General features: G+C 38.3%; 1 protein-coding gene across 1 annotated transcript; it reads left to right on the top strand.

Annotated features, from left to right (window-relative positions):
- The first annotated feature begins 357 nt into the window (after window positions 1-357).
- Window positions 358-14,451, top strand: LOC131166817 (uncharacterized). The gene is made up of 5 exons (XM_058125402.1): window positions 358-841; window positions 2,519-2,959; window positions 4,737-4,829; window positions 13,458-13,597; window positions 13,864-14,451. Exons 1-5 carry the CDS (start codon window positions 440-442, stop codon window positions 14,306-14,308), a joined length of 1,521 nt encoding a protein of 506 aa, XP_057981385.1. The 5' UTR covers window positions 358-439; the 3' UTR covers window positions 14,309-14,451.
- Window positions 14,452-14,880: the final 429 nt, after the last annotated feature.

The following is a 14,880-nucleotide window of genomic DNA, read 5'->3' on the forward strand; positions in this document are numbered from 1 at the left end:
AGCTTTGAGTAATTTGACTAATACTAATTGGGTTGATGTTTAATAAAAATGGATATGTAAAATAATTTATGAATTTACATATTTATTACTATCAAATTGATTATTATTTATCGAATAAAACTCGAAATAAGTTAAATAAATATTTAAAAATAAATAAATAATTTTTAAATCATTCCCAACTCATTTAATTGAATGTGCAAATCAATTATAAATTAATTTTAATGGGTCGAATTTAATTTAATTCCTAAATTTCAAAAAGGGTCAGCGTAATTCTAAAACAACAATATCAGGGAAAAAAAAAATAATGAAAAAACAAAACAAAACAAAACGAACATAAACTCGAAGCTTGCGCGACACGGTTTGAATGGTTACCATCGTCGGCAGTTTATAGAAACAAAAACAACCCTTCTCTCTGAACTTCGAAGTCAAATTGCGGAACATGCATCCTCCCTGCCTTGACGCCTGCAAGACCTTCACCAGCTCCCGCCAGCAATTTTTAGGGTTATACAATCATAATCGCTGCTCCACATCGACCTCCCGGACCTTCAACTCCGGCCGGAATCTCTTGCCCTGTGTGTCTTGCAGCTTCAATGTTCAAAACCGAAACCCTAAGCTTGTCCACTCAAAGCGCGGAGAGAGAAGCCGCGAGAGAGTGAAAGTGAAAGGCAAGGACAATGTGTGGAGCGTGGACAACGACCTCGCGAAGGCGGAGAAGGAGAGGGAGGGGAGGAGGAAGAGGAGAAGAAAGAGAGTGAAGAAAGTGGGGAAGAGGAGGGTGGGCGGGAGTATTTTGGTGTCTGGACCTATGTTGATGGAGGTGGAGACAGTTCTTCAAACTCAGGTATTTTGATTTTTGAATTGTTTTTGCTTTAGTTGCCGAGAAAATGTGATAAAGAAAAGAAATTTGTTGGGATATGAGTGTTTTTCACCCGTTGTATGCTGCCTTTAGATATTGAATTTACAGTTGTAGGAAGTTTTTCTTTGGTTGCTGAGAAAATATGGGAAGCGAAGTGAACCGTATATTGCCACTAATAGAAATTTAATTACTTAATAAACACAAATTCCTTTTCAGCTAAGTCCAAGGTTACGATGATGTGGTCGTATCTGATGGATCCATTTCAGTGCATGTAGAAATATAGATATTATTTTTTCTAATCTCTTTGGAGACATCCGACAAAATTGGAACAAGGCGCGATGTTCTTCTTTGGACTTCTGTTCTTAAAATTTTGATTATTGGGTGCTTTTAACTAGCATTTTGAAATTACTTGAATTAAGTGCTAAATTTAATGCAACCCGTGCTTTCAAAAGTAAGAAAGTAGTTTGAAATTGCTACCCAAGCAATGCCTTGGTTATATTAAGTTTTTGTTTTCTGGCCCAGCAAGTGTGCAAAAAGAAAAGAAAAGAAAGAGTTGCAAGTGTCAAGTTTTCTATTAGTTGGAGAGTGATAAAGCAATATTTTCTTTCCCTTTTGTGGCTAATTGAACAATGTGGTTTAGTGAAGGTTAGTTTTTAATGTGAATGGAGGACTTTCTTTGGAGTTGGAGAAATCAGATTTTGTGATTATTGAGAAAATATTGGAATAGAAGAGTTAAATTTGAGCAAGTATCTAGTTAATTGAGGGTATTATAGCTCACTGACTTTCTTGACCTGAGTTTTTCATGTTCTGGAAACAAAACATATTTGCTTTTTGATGTGATGATCATGGAGGTTGGGAATGTTCTTCAACTTTAGTTATTGTAAATTTTCACTCTTTTTGTTGTGGTGATGCACTGATGCATTTGATTTCATTACGTTATTAGAAGTAGGAAAATGTTTGGCTAAGAAGATGGAAGCCTTAATGTTTGAACGAAGTCCTCGAATTTGAAATGTGAATACTTTTTATTGCTTTAATTAATTATTACCTGCTCTACTTCATTTTTGAGTGTGGATGGGGGTGCTTATCTTTTCTTTACTTTCATTTGTCTGTTCATCTTTTATTTCTAAGTTCATTGAATTCTAAATTAATGAATGATTGACACTATTGTTTTCAAAATTTTATTTTGATCAACAAATTTGAACTAGATCTCATAATTGTTGGAACAAAATATTTTTCTGAATTAATAAAATGAATATTGAAATGGCCTACTTTGCCAAGTATCTAAAATTCTGAATTGTTTCTCTGAATTTGGCCAAATTGGATCTTGGGCAGCCAATTTGTTTCAGAATGACTGTTTGAACCTGACTACTTCCAAGTAATCATGAGTTGTTTTTATTTTATTTTTTCGGTTTTATTTTATTCTATTTTTTTTTGGGCAGGGGGGAGCCTAGGAAAAACTAGGGGAGCCTGAGCTTGTTAAAGTATATTTGACATAAGACTAAGAGACTGATGGTTCTGTTTGATATTTGAGAAACATAGGCTGTTTTCAAGTGTGTTCCTGCTAATATTTAGAGGTGGGTGCAATACAGGATTTCAACTTGGCTTAGTTGTGTTTTGTTGTCTAACCAAATGATGAAATGCTCTTTTTTTTTTGTTCCCCAGGAACCTGTAATTCGACCAGCATGGAATACATTTACAAGTAGCATTAGTGGGATATGGAAGGGAGTGGGGGCAGTATTTTCACCCATCACTGCCGAAATGGAACCAGTTGAAATTGGAAGCAAAAGTGAAAACCTGTATGATTGTCATACCCTCTCACACATTGAGGCAGTTCCGAGCCTTTCTGAAAGGCAAACATCTCAAGTGAAGAGGAAAATAAATTGGGTCACTTTGAATCCTTATGGCGAAAACCGTGAGATGAAGCAACATAATGGAAATGGCATTGGGAGTGAAAAAAAGTATAAAGAAAGCAATGCATCTTTACCCTTGAAGGAAACAGATGATGGAAGTGTTTTGCCTAAAATTGAGTCCTTTGACTTTGGAACAAGTGATGTGATGGAAGAAGATTTAATGGGCAACGATCCTGGTCTCGTTTTCTTTGAGGTAGGACTATTCTATGTCATACTTGATAAATAATAAATTTCATGTGGACTATAAATTACTATTGTTATAAACCAGGAAGTCTAACATGATTAAGAGAATCAAAGACAGGGGTAGAAGATAGAAGGAAAGAGAAAAAGGTGAGAAAGGGGATTTGTCCAGAGAGATACTATCCTTCACAGACCAGCTGATCCTCAATGTATTGATAGTTGATAGCCGGATTAGCCTTAGTACTTGTAATACAACGAACAAACAGTAAAACCAGGCCTTCGAACTCTCAACACCCCCCCTCAAGCTGGCATTGTATAAAATATCATCCAAGCCCAAAACTAATGAAAATCAGATCTAAATAAGGCGTTAACTCTTAACTGATTTGACAAAAGAAGTGGCCATAATCTTCTTATCACAGCATCCTTCAGAAAGTGAGAGTCTACGATGTGCTTCATTCTCTAATGAGATATTAGATTGCTTGCAACATAAACAGCAGCCTGATTATTTGTTGTGTGAAACATATTTTTGATTTTCAACAGCTCATAACAGTTCAAGTCTGATGTATTCTTTCAGTCTTGAATGTTATATTTGTTAGTTTATCATTTCTGTGTTTAGAAATCCTTATTTTCTTGTGCCCTTATGCTAGACTCCTACAGTCTTACCACTAAACTGGGAGTGAAAGAAGCATAGAGGCAAAGATGCAAAGTAGGAATATATTTTTTTATATCAGACTTATTGAGTATGAATTCCTTGTATTTTTTATATCAAAATTAGCTTGAATATGAATTCCTTGTATGTAATAAACAACATCAAACTATAAAAATATGCAATATTCATTTTATTAACAAATTGAATTTTGTTAGTAAAGAGTATCTGAAAAATGCAATATGCACACATGATGCATAAAAGAAAATACTGTTTTAAGCATCTGTAAAATCTGAAAACTGCATCTTATCTTGCAACTTATTTGGATTTACACAAGTGTGTCATTCTCAAGATAATTGCTTTCAGTTTTGTAAATTGGTTTCCTATATGTCAAAAATTTCTCCCAATTCTCTCTTAGATGCTCCAAAAAAGTTAGCTTGAGGTCCACTTCACAAATAATATACACCAAAAATGGTCTATATTATTTTCAGAAGGAACAGGAAAACTGATGTGAGTACATTTATTTTCCAGTTGTGTTATAAATTTGTTCCTTTGAATTTTGAAGAAATAAATATTTTATTAACTGTTTTTTTTGCCAGGATTTTTTGTTTTTAGTGCTTTTTTTTTTCCCTCTCCAGAAGACTTCACTATTATTCTTTATTAATATAAGGTATTAAAAGTCTCAATAATCTGTTGGCCAGGAATGAGCTTAAAACATCTAAATAATCTATGTGATATTATGTCCATATAATGTTAGCAAGAAAATTCTGCTAGAACAATATAAAACCTTATCCCAATTATTTTAGGTGTTAACTAAATTTTGCAGTGAAATTTTTTTTAAAATTATTTTTTGCCCTGCTCGAGCTTCACATTTTAAAATATTAGCACAATTTGTTTGTGGTAAGATGGAGTTGAATTTAACTGTTTTATTATGCTGGAAGAATAATAGAAAAAGTAGATTAAGTATTCTTAATCTTATTATCTTTCTGAAATATTTATGTGAACTTTTTGGATGGAGCATACCAGGTGATGGTGGGAACTGATTTAATTAGTTAGTGATAATCTGGAGGAAATCAATAATGCCATTTTTTTTTTCTTGATTACTTGTTCCACTGAGTGAATGATTAATTTGGCTGGGCTGCAGGATGGATCTTATTCTAGTGGTCCTGTTGATATTCCTGTTGGTGAAGTTGATGAATCTAATTATTACCTTTCTCCAACTTTGAAGTTTGAACAAGTAAGTTTTGCACTGTGTTTTAAGTGTTTGATTTTTAGTTGGAACATTTCCATTGCACTATATTCTTCATAGATCGCCACTGCTTCTTGTATTATCATTCATTACTTGCATGTAAATTCTTAAATCTTATTGGTTATTGCTTGAATCTAGATCTACTGATCCAGGCTTCAAATTCCTGTAACACACACTAAAAAGAAAGATAAATAGAACAGCATTCTGTCCATTCAGGGAAGAATTTTTAATTGGTGTTGTGCCTGTGTTTCTTCTTATATTAGGATGCATTCACCCATTTATTTTAAATGTACTAGGATTTGAATTTGATCTTTTTCTGTCCTTTTCCCCCTACGTGGTGTGTGTGTGTTTGGGGGGGGGGGGGGGGGGTTTGGACAGCCCAATATCGGATATTGTAAATTGAACTAACAATAGTTGAGGGGATGTAATTAGTTCTTATGCTGCTCAAATTTGTTTTGGGGTGGGTAGTGACTTAAAAAGCTAGGTTGAAGATTGACTAGTTTGTTTAAGAAGCCTAGGAGGCGTGGAGTGAACAATATGACAGTGTGCGACAAGTATGGAAGTTTGATGGCAAAGATGAATATGGACATACGGTTATTAGGCTGATCAATTGCTTACAAAAGTTGGTCGACCACTTGCAGAGGCCAGTTGACCGCATACAGAGGCCGGTTGACTTGACATTAGCCGTTAGAGTAAAAATCAGACTGTTGAAGTCACTGATAGGGTATACTTGTTGACCGCCCTCTTGGGCTAGTCGACTGCTCCATGCTACTGCCTAGGCTTGTTAGCTAGCCCAAGAGGGGTGGTAGACCGACTGGTCTATATTGCCTAGGTCAGTTCACCAGGTCCTATGGGCTGGTTGACCACTCTAGACTGCAAGCTTGGAATAGTCTCCTCTCATCACATTTTTCCTGTTTTAGTTACTTTTGTGCCATGACATTTATTTTCTTTAGAGATTACTGTTCGCTACAAATCCCCTTTAGACTTTGTAGGGAGATGAAAAATGCAAGAGAAAATGAAGGAAAATACAAACTACAAAATTATACAGTAGAATGCATATTAAAATTTTGTAGGTACGACCTTTGGTTTTTCTTCTGATTAATCCTCCTTTGAGATTTCGTCGAGAGCTACAGTAGTTTGTTCTCTGGTGGAACGAATCTTGTCCAAGTCTTCACTTCGGCGGCAAAGACAATCTTGTAGGCAAAGCTTTGATAGCGGATTTGGAAATATTTTTTTTTAAATAAAAGAAAAAAAAACCTGGAGATTTCTTCTGCAATGAATAGAAACAAAACAAAAGAAAAGATGGGAGTCTAAGCTTGCTTGCCAAAGTGCTTGTGGGTGGGTTTTTGAAAAGTCAAAAGCAAATGTTATGTGGGCTTGGAGAGGGCCCCTTTAGGTAAAAAAATGGAGGCTACCTTCTTTTCCAGGCAATGCTTGTGGGTGGGTTTTTGAGAAGTCAAAAGTAAAGGGTATTTGACTTTGCCTTTTGTTAGCAAAGTAATTGGGTTTTGTCGGAGAAGTGGGTGGAGTGAGAGAGAGATGATGGAGAAAGAGAGGAAAGAGAGAAAGAGAGACTTTTCTCTTTATATTTTTTTTCTTCTTGTTTTGCCTTAGGCAATCCAGAGCAGTAGGAGGAGACGGAAATGGGGGTGCAGTTGCAGAGAGAGCTGGGTTTGAGGAGGATGGATAGTGGAGGAAGAGCTGAGGCCGGGGATTAGAAAGATTTGAAGGACTAAGGCCAGTAATTAAAAGAGGAATATGTATTTTTTTTTGCCTTTTGCTCCTTCTTCTTCTCTCTTATATCCTTTTTTTTCCCCGGTCGTTTGACTTGACAAGAGGCTTTAGTATTTACGCCGTCGAACTTCTTCCCGCTTGGATGGCGACATTTTTTTTTTTTGACAAACGGGCCTAAATCCGGTGCCAACAACCCTTGGCAATTGTTACCTTTGGACCGATGTGCTTAAATTCGATCGGCAGTGATTTTTCTCCACTTTGGTGGCAACACTTTTGACAAAGAGATTCGGATTCGACGATTTTATCAATTTTGGTAGCGGCACTTTTGACAAAAGTCGTAGATCCGGCGAGCTTGTCAACTTTGGCAGCGGCACTTTCGACAAAAGTCGTAGATCCGGCGCCGACAATGATTTTTCTTCTTTGACTTTGAAATCTGTCCACATCTTTGAAATTTGTATTTTTGTACGCTTATAGAACATTTTTTTTTTTCGGTTTTTTTATTTTTTATTTTTTTTAATACATATGTATTTTGTCACTTGTATTCTTACAAAGCGTATACATATGTATTTGACATATTTACTTTTATTTATTTATTATTTTTATTGTTATTTTTTCTTTTCTTTCATTTTTTTTTTACTTTTCCAAAATTTTAGTGTTTACAAATGCCCCCACTTCAAGTCTCGGTGTGGCGCGTAACTTGTGATGCGATTTGAACTGAGTCTTGAAGTTTTGCAGATTTGTTGGACAATCTTGATTGGCTGAGTAGGTTCCATTCTTCTACACTCGTACAGTGAAATGAAGGATTTGATCTGTCTCAATTTATCTAATAGGATGTAAAGAAAAAATGGTTTTGCTATAAAAGAGGCGGGTATGGACCAAATGGGATGGTCCATAAGAAGATGGAATGCTACATCGATGACCTCGTTGTGAAGACGAAGAAGCGTAATGAGCACATGCAAGATCTCAAATTGGTGTTCGATAGGCTTCGAAAGTACCAGCTAAAGATGAATCTGCTTAATTGCGCATTCGGTGTCGCATCTGGCAAATTTTTCGGCTTTATTGTACGCCATCGCGGCATTGAAGTTGCCCAGTCAAAGATCGATGCCATCTAAAAAATGCCAGAGCCCAAGAATTTGAGAGAGCTGCGAAGTCTTCAAGGAAGGTTGGTGTACATCCGACGCTTCATCTCCAATCAGGCAGAAAGATGTCAACCCTTCAACCAATTAATGAAAAAAGGAGTTGACTTCGAGTGGAACGAGGCATGCACCAAAGCTTTCCAAAGCATAAAAGATTACCTCTCAAATCCACCAGTCTTAGGTGCACCCATCCAAGGAAAGCCATTGATTCTTTACATCGCCGCGCAAGAAAGATCCTTAGGAGCTTTACTTGCCCAAGAAAATGAGCAAGGAAAGGAGGTAGCACTCTACTACCTAAGCATGACGATGGCTGGCCTGGAACTAAATTACTCGCCCATGAAAAGACGTGTTTGACACTTTTCTTCGTTGTCGATAAGCTGAAGCATTATATGCAATCCCACACGATCCACCTCATTGCAAGAGCTGTCCTGGTAAAATATGTACTATCCAGACCGGTCCTATCCGAACGACTTACTAAGTGGGCATTCATACTGCAAAGTTATGACATCGTTTACGTGCCTCAAAAGGCAGTTGAGGGGCAAGCTCTTGCGGACTTTCTGGCGGATCATCTGACTCCATCTGATTGGGAATTCATAGATGACCTCCCAGACGAGGAAGTATTCCAAATAGACATCTTGCTGCCTTGGGCAATGTACTTCGACGGAGCCGCATGACGTGATGATGCTTGCCAGTGTAGTATTTGTTACTCCTCAACACCAAGTGCTGCCGTACACTTTCATCCTCGGTGAACTATGCTCAAACAACGTCGCCGAATATTAAGAATTGATCATTGGCCTCCAAATGGCCACTGACATGAAAATTCCTACACAGACTTGTTGTGCTTGATTGTTGTGCACCATTGCATCATTCTGTGTCAAAAGCCTTGCCAAGTCATGAAGAGTCAAGATGGCTTGATTTCGTACCGTCTCAAAGGATTGCATTAAGGAATGCAATTGGGAGTTGGCGAGGAGATCTTGGAGAGTTTTTAATACCTCTTCTTCCACTGGGTTGCTTTTGCCATGTTGCCGACACTTAGGCTCCTCCTCGGTGACGTTTATGGACATCATATGGACTGCGACACTTTGTGTCCGTGTGAAGAAGTCTTCAGGAAAGAAATCCATCAGGGTGATGGGAGAGGGCCTTCCTTGCACCATTTCATCCTCGTCCGTGGTGTCAATGTTTCGCACGACTGTCGTCTTGCGAGACTTCTTTTTTGGTTGAGGTGGGTGAGACCTTCTTTTGTGTTGCTTCCTTCTTCGTGGTGATGGCGTTGCTGATATTCTCTTTGCTTGGCGTGGTCTTCTAGCCTTCACCCCGGTCCATCCCTCCTCGGGTTCCTTGTAGGCAGCTGAGTCTTTTGGCGAGTCTTGTTCGTCAAGCCTGACATTGGTGTTGGGCCTCAAAGGGTGGACTTCAGTAGGGTGCAGCAAGGCTTGACTTCTCTTATCCTTTTTACTTTTCCTTGATTTGGTGATGAATGTGGACCATCCATCGCCGATTTCATCCTCCGATTCTGATGAAGATGCCCAAACTTTGAGGTCATCGGTCATGAGTTCATACTGAGTCGGGATATTTGGGTTACCATCTTGGGGCATATCCGGATAAACGTAGACTTCTTTGACTTCTTGGTCTACTATGAATTGGACATGTTTTGCCGCTTCAGGTAACTTGGGCCCTTCCTCTTTTGTCTTGATAGGTTGCTTGGTTTGAGGAGGTGGTGTTTCATGTGGCTCCCATTTTGTTGTTAGGGTCCGTCGCCTTTTGTTTGCTGCGTGGTAGCTTACTTCGGCGGCGTTTCGCAGGTGTGAGATGTTTATAGGTTCCAAGGTTCCAAATTGGATGAACCATGGATCCTCCTTTAATGTAGTACTTTGCTGCGTAGGCCTAGAGGTCTTAGTGGTGATGGTGGCATGATTTGCCTCGGCAATGTCATCCCAGTCCAAGACAATCTTGTCTTGATTTTTTAACCTCATGATCAGCTCCTTCAGCACGAAGCATTTCTTTATTGGATGGCTGACTCTGCGATGATGTTTGCAGAATTTTGGGTCTTCAACCTTGTGCTTTTAATCGGGACGCTTGGGTTCCGACAGCTCTATGAGTTTGGCCTTCAAGAGCTAGTCCAAAATATTTGGTACATTGGAGTCCGGAAACAGATATTTCTTCTACTCCAATTCTCACAGCATCGTCCTTAGCTTCTCTTGTCGCTTTGGTGGATCGGGTAAGATTGGAGTATTTGTTTTCGTCTTTGCCCTGATCTTGACGGGTGTGGCGTCGATGGTCGTTGTTGCCTTTGGCCAGCTTTTTGGTCCTTTTGATCTCCTTCCTTTCTCAACGTTGGTCCACATGGAGCACTGGGTCTTTGCCCCAAGAGGTGGCGATGCTTATCTCCATATCATGAGCTCGAGTTGTGAGTTCCTCAAAGGTGCGAGGCTTGATACCTTAAAGAATGTAGAACAACTGCTAGTGCATCCCTTGGATGCACATCTCTACAGTGGAAGGCCTTGGACCCTTTTCTGAGGCTTGTGCTTATGAAGAACTGTCAAGCCTAAACAACTAGTTTGCCTCCATCATCGGCATTCGACACTTGAACTATTTCATCTGTTCCCTCTTCCTTCCATTGTCCACAGCTTCTTTTTATGACGCTATCTGTAGGTGCAATCTTCTCATCTCAACTGCTACACTGTTTTTGTCAACCCTTCTACTACAGTAGGTTAGAGGGGCTGTGCCACGCCATAATTCAAAACAAGCTACCATTTCTTTTAATTATCCTTCATATAGGTAATCTCTTGGACAACATCCTTGGCATGAGTAGCAACCTGCTTAATGGATGTGAAATGGTGGTTGTTACATTTTATATGAATCCCATATTGTGACTCACCAATGTATCGGAAATTTCTGTTCATTTCCCTTGTTAAAGCTTGATATTCATTGTTGGCCCACAACCTAATAGCTTAAGCTTTTAGGTAACGTGGTAATCTAACATAGTATCAAAGCTGATTACCAGGAGGTCCTAGGCTCTAGTCTTGCTGCCTGCATTTATTGTGTGCGTTTAAAAAATGTTAATGTGCTCCCTTTCATGGGTGTTATTTATCATGTGTTTATTTCCACATGCTGTCGGATTGCATGTGCAGGGGAGTGTTAAAAGCTTGATATACATTGTTGGCCCACAACCTAATAGCTTAAGCTCTTAGGTAAAGTGGTAATCTAACATCCCTCTAATTGAGACACCTCACTTGTGTGCATTAGTTGCCACATTTTTCCTATGTTGACTGAGATAATTTTTTTGATAAAAATTTTGACTGAGATAATGCAACCCAGAATCTACTTCCTGGCCATAATTAGCAGGGACGAATTCTGATCTTCATCCTTGTCCATATGATGATCAGAGGTCCCTATATAATCAGTACTCAGTGTTAGCACCAGATGCTAGCATAAACTATGCGGCTAGTTATTGCCAGATTTACTTTGTCTTCATTCCTAAATTTTCTATAAACAAATTATTTTCCAGAAGAATTAAACCAATCATACAAATCATCTGGTTTAGCCATAGTTAGGCTTAACTGACGTTGTAAAGCACCTGAATTGATCTCTGGGGTGTGATCAGCTATAACTGCATGTTTGGTACGTAGAATGGAATGGAACTGGGGGGAATGGAATCAAATTAATCACTTGATTTTGTCATACTGTTTAGTCAAATTTTCATTCCATTCCTTTCCTGTCCCATTTCATTTGGAGACCAAACATGCTCTTTTAAGAGTAGTATAGTTGAATGCAATACCACCATCCATGCGTCCCTTCTCTTCTGTCTTCAGGTTCAAATGGGCTACTGTAACAGCATACTTCTGTGATCCTTATGTTCTTGGTGTTTTTTCCTTGAACACAGCCATCTTCTTTACAAGCTTGTATGTTGTCTGTTCATTCTTATAACTTTGTAATATATTTTTGTATGGACTCAAACTGATCCTTGGTGACCTGGACTCAGTAGGGATAGAAGTTGTAGTAGATACTGGTTTGGGATGCTGATGAAATCAGATTGGCTTATGGGTTGGGTTTACAGGTTTCATAATCTTTCCGTAGTCGAGAGAAGAGAAAGGATACAATTGAGGGGTGCTTTGCATTTATTTCTGGCAAGACACGATTGTGATGATGCTTCAATGGGGTTGCTGTGACAAGGCACAAAGGATTCTGACTTTGTTGCAAGATCAATCTTAGGGAGTTATCATTTGATTGGGCTGTTCAACATTCGAGTCAAGGTCTAGTTGGTGTTGGTTGGGGGTTTTGGATCCATTCAATTTCTGCTTTCTGGACTTGAGGGAGTTCGACTGATTTTATGGATTTGATTGGCGACGGTAGTTTTGACTGAAGCTGAGTGGGTTGGAGCGGCGGTGACAGCAGAGATGGTGATGCAGTGGTGGTGGACTTTGGCACAACTTGATTCAGGTTGCACGCATTAAAACTCATAAAGGAGTAAACCCTAAATTCCAGTTCTCAAGTCCTCAATTCCAGAACTGAATCCAAATCTCAAAAGTCATTGCAAGCAACATAAGTCAAGCCTAAAATCTACTTTACAAAATTAAAACTATTGTAGTTCCCTAAAATAAAGAACTGAAATAAAATTAAATTTTAAAAATTAAAAATTCCTAATTTTCCTAAAAGATGGACAGCTGCTGCCAAGAGCTGTCTGCACGATGTAGACTTCAACAGAGGAAGTAAGAACTATTATTTGGCTAAAACTATGAAATTTATCTCATCAGAGTGAGGCACCAAATGCTGATCATAACTTGATATGGTATCGCTAAATAAAAAAATTAGAAGAAAAGTCAATCCTTTATATAGAAATGCCAATAATCCTTGAAAAACTCAGTTAAAATTCCTTCAAATAATTTGTGATTTGAGAAGCAAGAAAAGTAACATATTTACCTTCATTTTGCTTATAAGAAAGTTTTCCTTTGGAAAATCTCATGGAGCAGTTTGGTGAAATGTTGTGGGAATAGACATTTTGTTATTAAGGGGGGAACCTGAAAGTGTTGTGAGAACATGTGAGGTTGATAGTATTGATGGTGGTGGTGGCATCCTATAATAGTATGGTGATGCTGGTGCTTTTGGGGTTTGATGATGATGTCGATAGAATTGATGGGTAGTGATGTTAACCTTGAAGGAAAAGACTCTGGTAGTGAGGGTCACTCTGTAACTGAGCAGGTGGGCAGAGGCGGCATTGGGGATGTCAGCAGAGTTTCTGCTGAGCATGTAGGTAGCATTATTTAGTATGATTGTGGTTATTGTAGTGATAGGAGGAACTAGAAGACTTCTTGCCTTTGAAAGCAATAATTTTCATTTTACACTATATATTTCCCTTTATTTTTTGGCTTTTTGTGGATGGATGATGTGCCGGTCTTGGTTACAGTAGTTGATGGCGATGCCTGTGTGCCATAAAGGGGGAAAGGGATTTTTCTTTAAAGAGCAATATATTTTTCTAGAAGATTTTGCTATTTATAAAGTATGTTGCCACCTCTTTCTATTGTTTGCATTTTTATTCTTTATTTTTACTTTGTTTCCTTAAAAAAAATGAGAAGATTAGTATTGAGAGAACATTTTAACACTCTGTAAACAGACTGATTTAATTTTCTATTTCGAAGGCCATATCATTTTGTCTTGACTCGTACAAAATTATTAATTGAACCATTAAGAAGATGCTTTAGTTATTTGATGTTATAGTTGTTCATTCTTGTCATGTTTCCTTGCATAGTGTTTGGTTAAAGGTTGCCACAAAAGACTGCGTATTGTCCATACTATAGAGTTCAATAATGGGGGTTCAGATATACAGATAATGAGGGTTGCTGTTTATGAGGAACAGTGGGTCAGTCCTGCAAATATCCATGACCAAAGGTATATTTTATAGTTACTCTCTTTTGGTGTTGTAATTTGCAATGTCTGAAACAATTATATCATCTACATCAATTATATTTTCATAAAGTCAATGCATGCTTTATTTTCTCTTCTGACTCAAGTTTGGAATTCTGTTATGGCCATTGTCGAAACTGAATTAGCTTGCAGCTTTTATTGGGGCAGCAAACAATGGCCAGTTATATCATTTGTTTGGGCCTGCTGCCTTCCCAGGAAACTAATTCTGTGTGTATGATTTTTCAAACTAGTGATATGGATCTCGATTTGAAGCCCTTTTCCCAGCGCAAACGAACCCTGCCATCAGAACTGACTGGATCCTGGAAGGTGTTTGAGGTGAGTGCTACTCCAATCTATGGTGAGCAGATGGTAACAGAGGAAAATGGTGGTGGGATGCCGTATGTGTACCTCTGCACTGAGACGTTAAAGAAACGAAGCTTACCTGAGAATCCAGTCTACTTTGGAGAGGAAGAGATGCTAGATATGCAGGATGTGACCATCCTTTGGCTGCCAGGCGGTGTCACGGGCTATGTTGATGTGGGGAAGGATGGCATTCTGTGCATTGGAGTTGGGTGGTACTCAGATGAAGGAATCAACCTTGTTATGGAGAGGGATTATGGAATGGATGGGAAGCTAAAGGAGGTCCGATGGAAAACCGAACTAAAGAGAAGGTGGTCAGATTCATTCTCTGTATAAATGTCTTGGAGTGTTCAGTTTATTTGTTGATAATCATGACTCGTATATGTTTGATAAAAGAAAACTAAGAAGAAAGGAAGGTTCAAGATCTGCTAAATGCTTCAAAGCTAAATCTCATGGCATTGATGCCGATTTTAAGTTAATGATGTGATTTCAGTTCTCTACCTGATTGATTCAATCGCCATGGCCCTATAGAAACCCTAAATTTATATTTTGATAGTCAGGAGTAGTGAATTTTTGCTTACCAACCACAACTACGCCTGATTCTTTTTCTTGTGAAAATTGAGAGGCTTTTCATTTTAAACTCCAGGGAAAATCTCTATGCACTGTTTGAACTATATACTAGTTTACAGGTGTCTTCAACTTCCAGAAGTGACACTTAAACCCTAGACAGCTTTTTGTTTTTGGTACAAAGGGCATTTTGCTTGCAAATAACAATGACATCTTGTGGCCATGCAGATTAAGAATTAATAAATTTTTTTAACAAAATTCTATTACATGTCAGTAGTGGACCACATTTTTCTTCAAATATGATTTGTGTTCAAGCCAAATAATCAAAATTGATTTGATGT

Source organism: Malania oleifera, chromosome 10 (genome assembly GCF_029873635.1).
Source record: "Malania oleifera isolate guangnan ecotype guangnan chromosome 10, ASM2987363v1, whole genome shotgun sequence".
In the NCBI taxonomy this organism is placed as follows: domain Eukaryota; kingdom Viridiplantae; phylum Streptophyta; class Magnoliopsida; order Santalales; family Ximeniaceae; genus Malania; species Malania oleifera.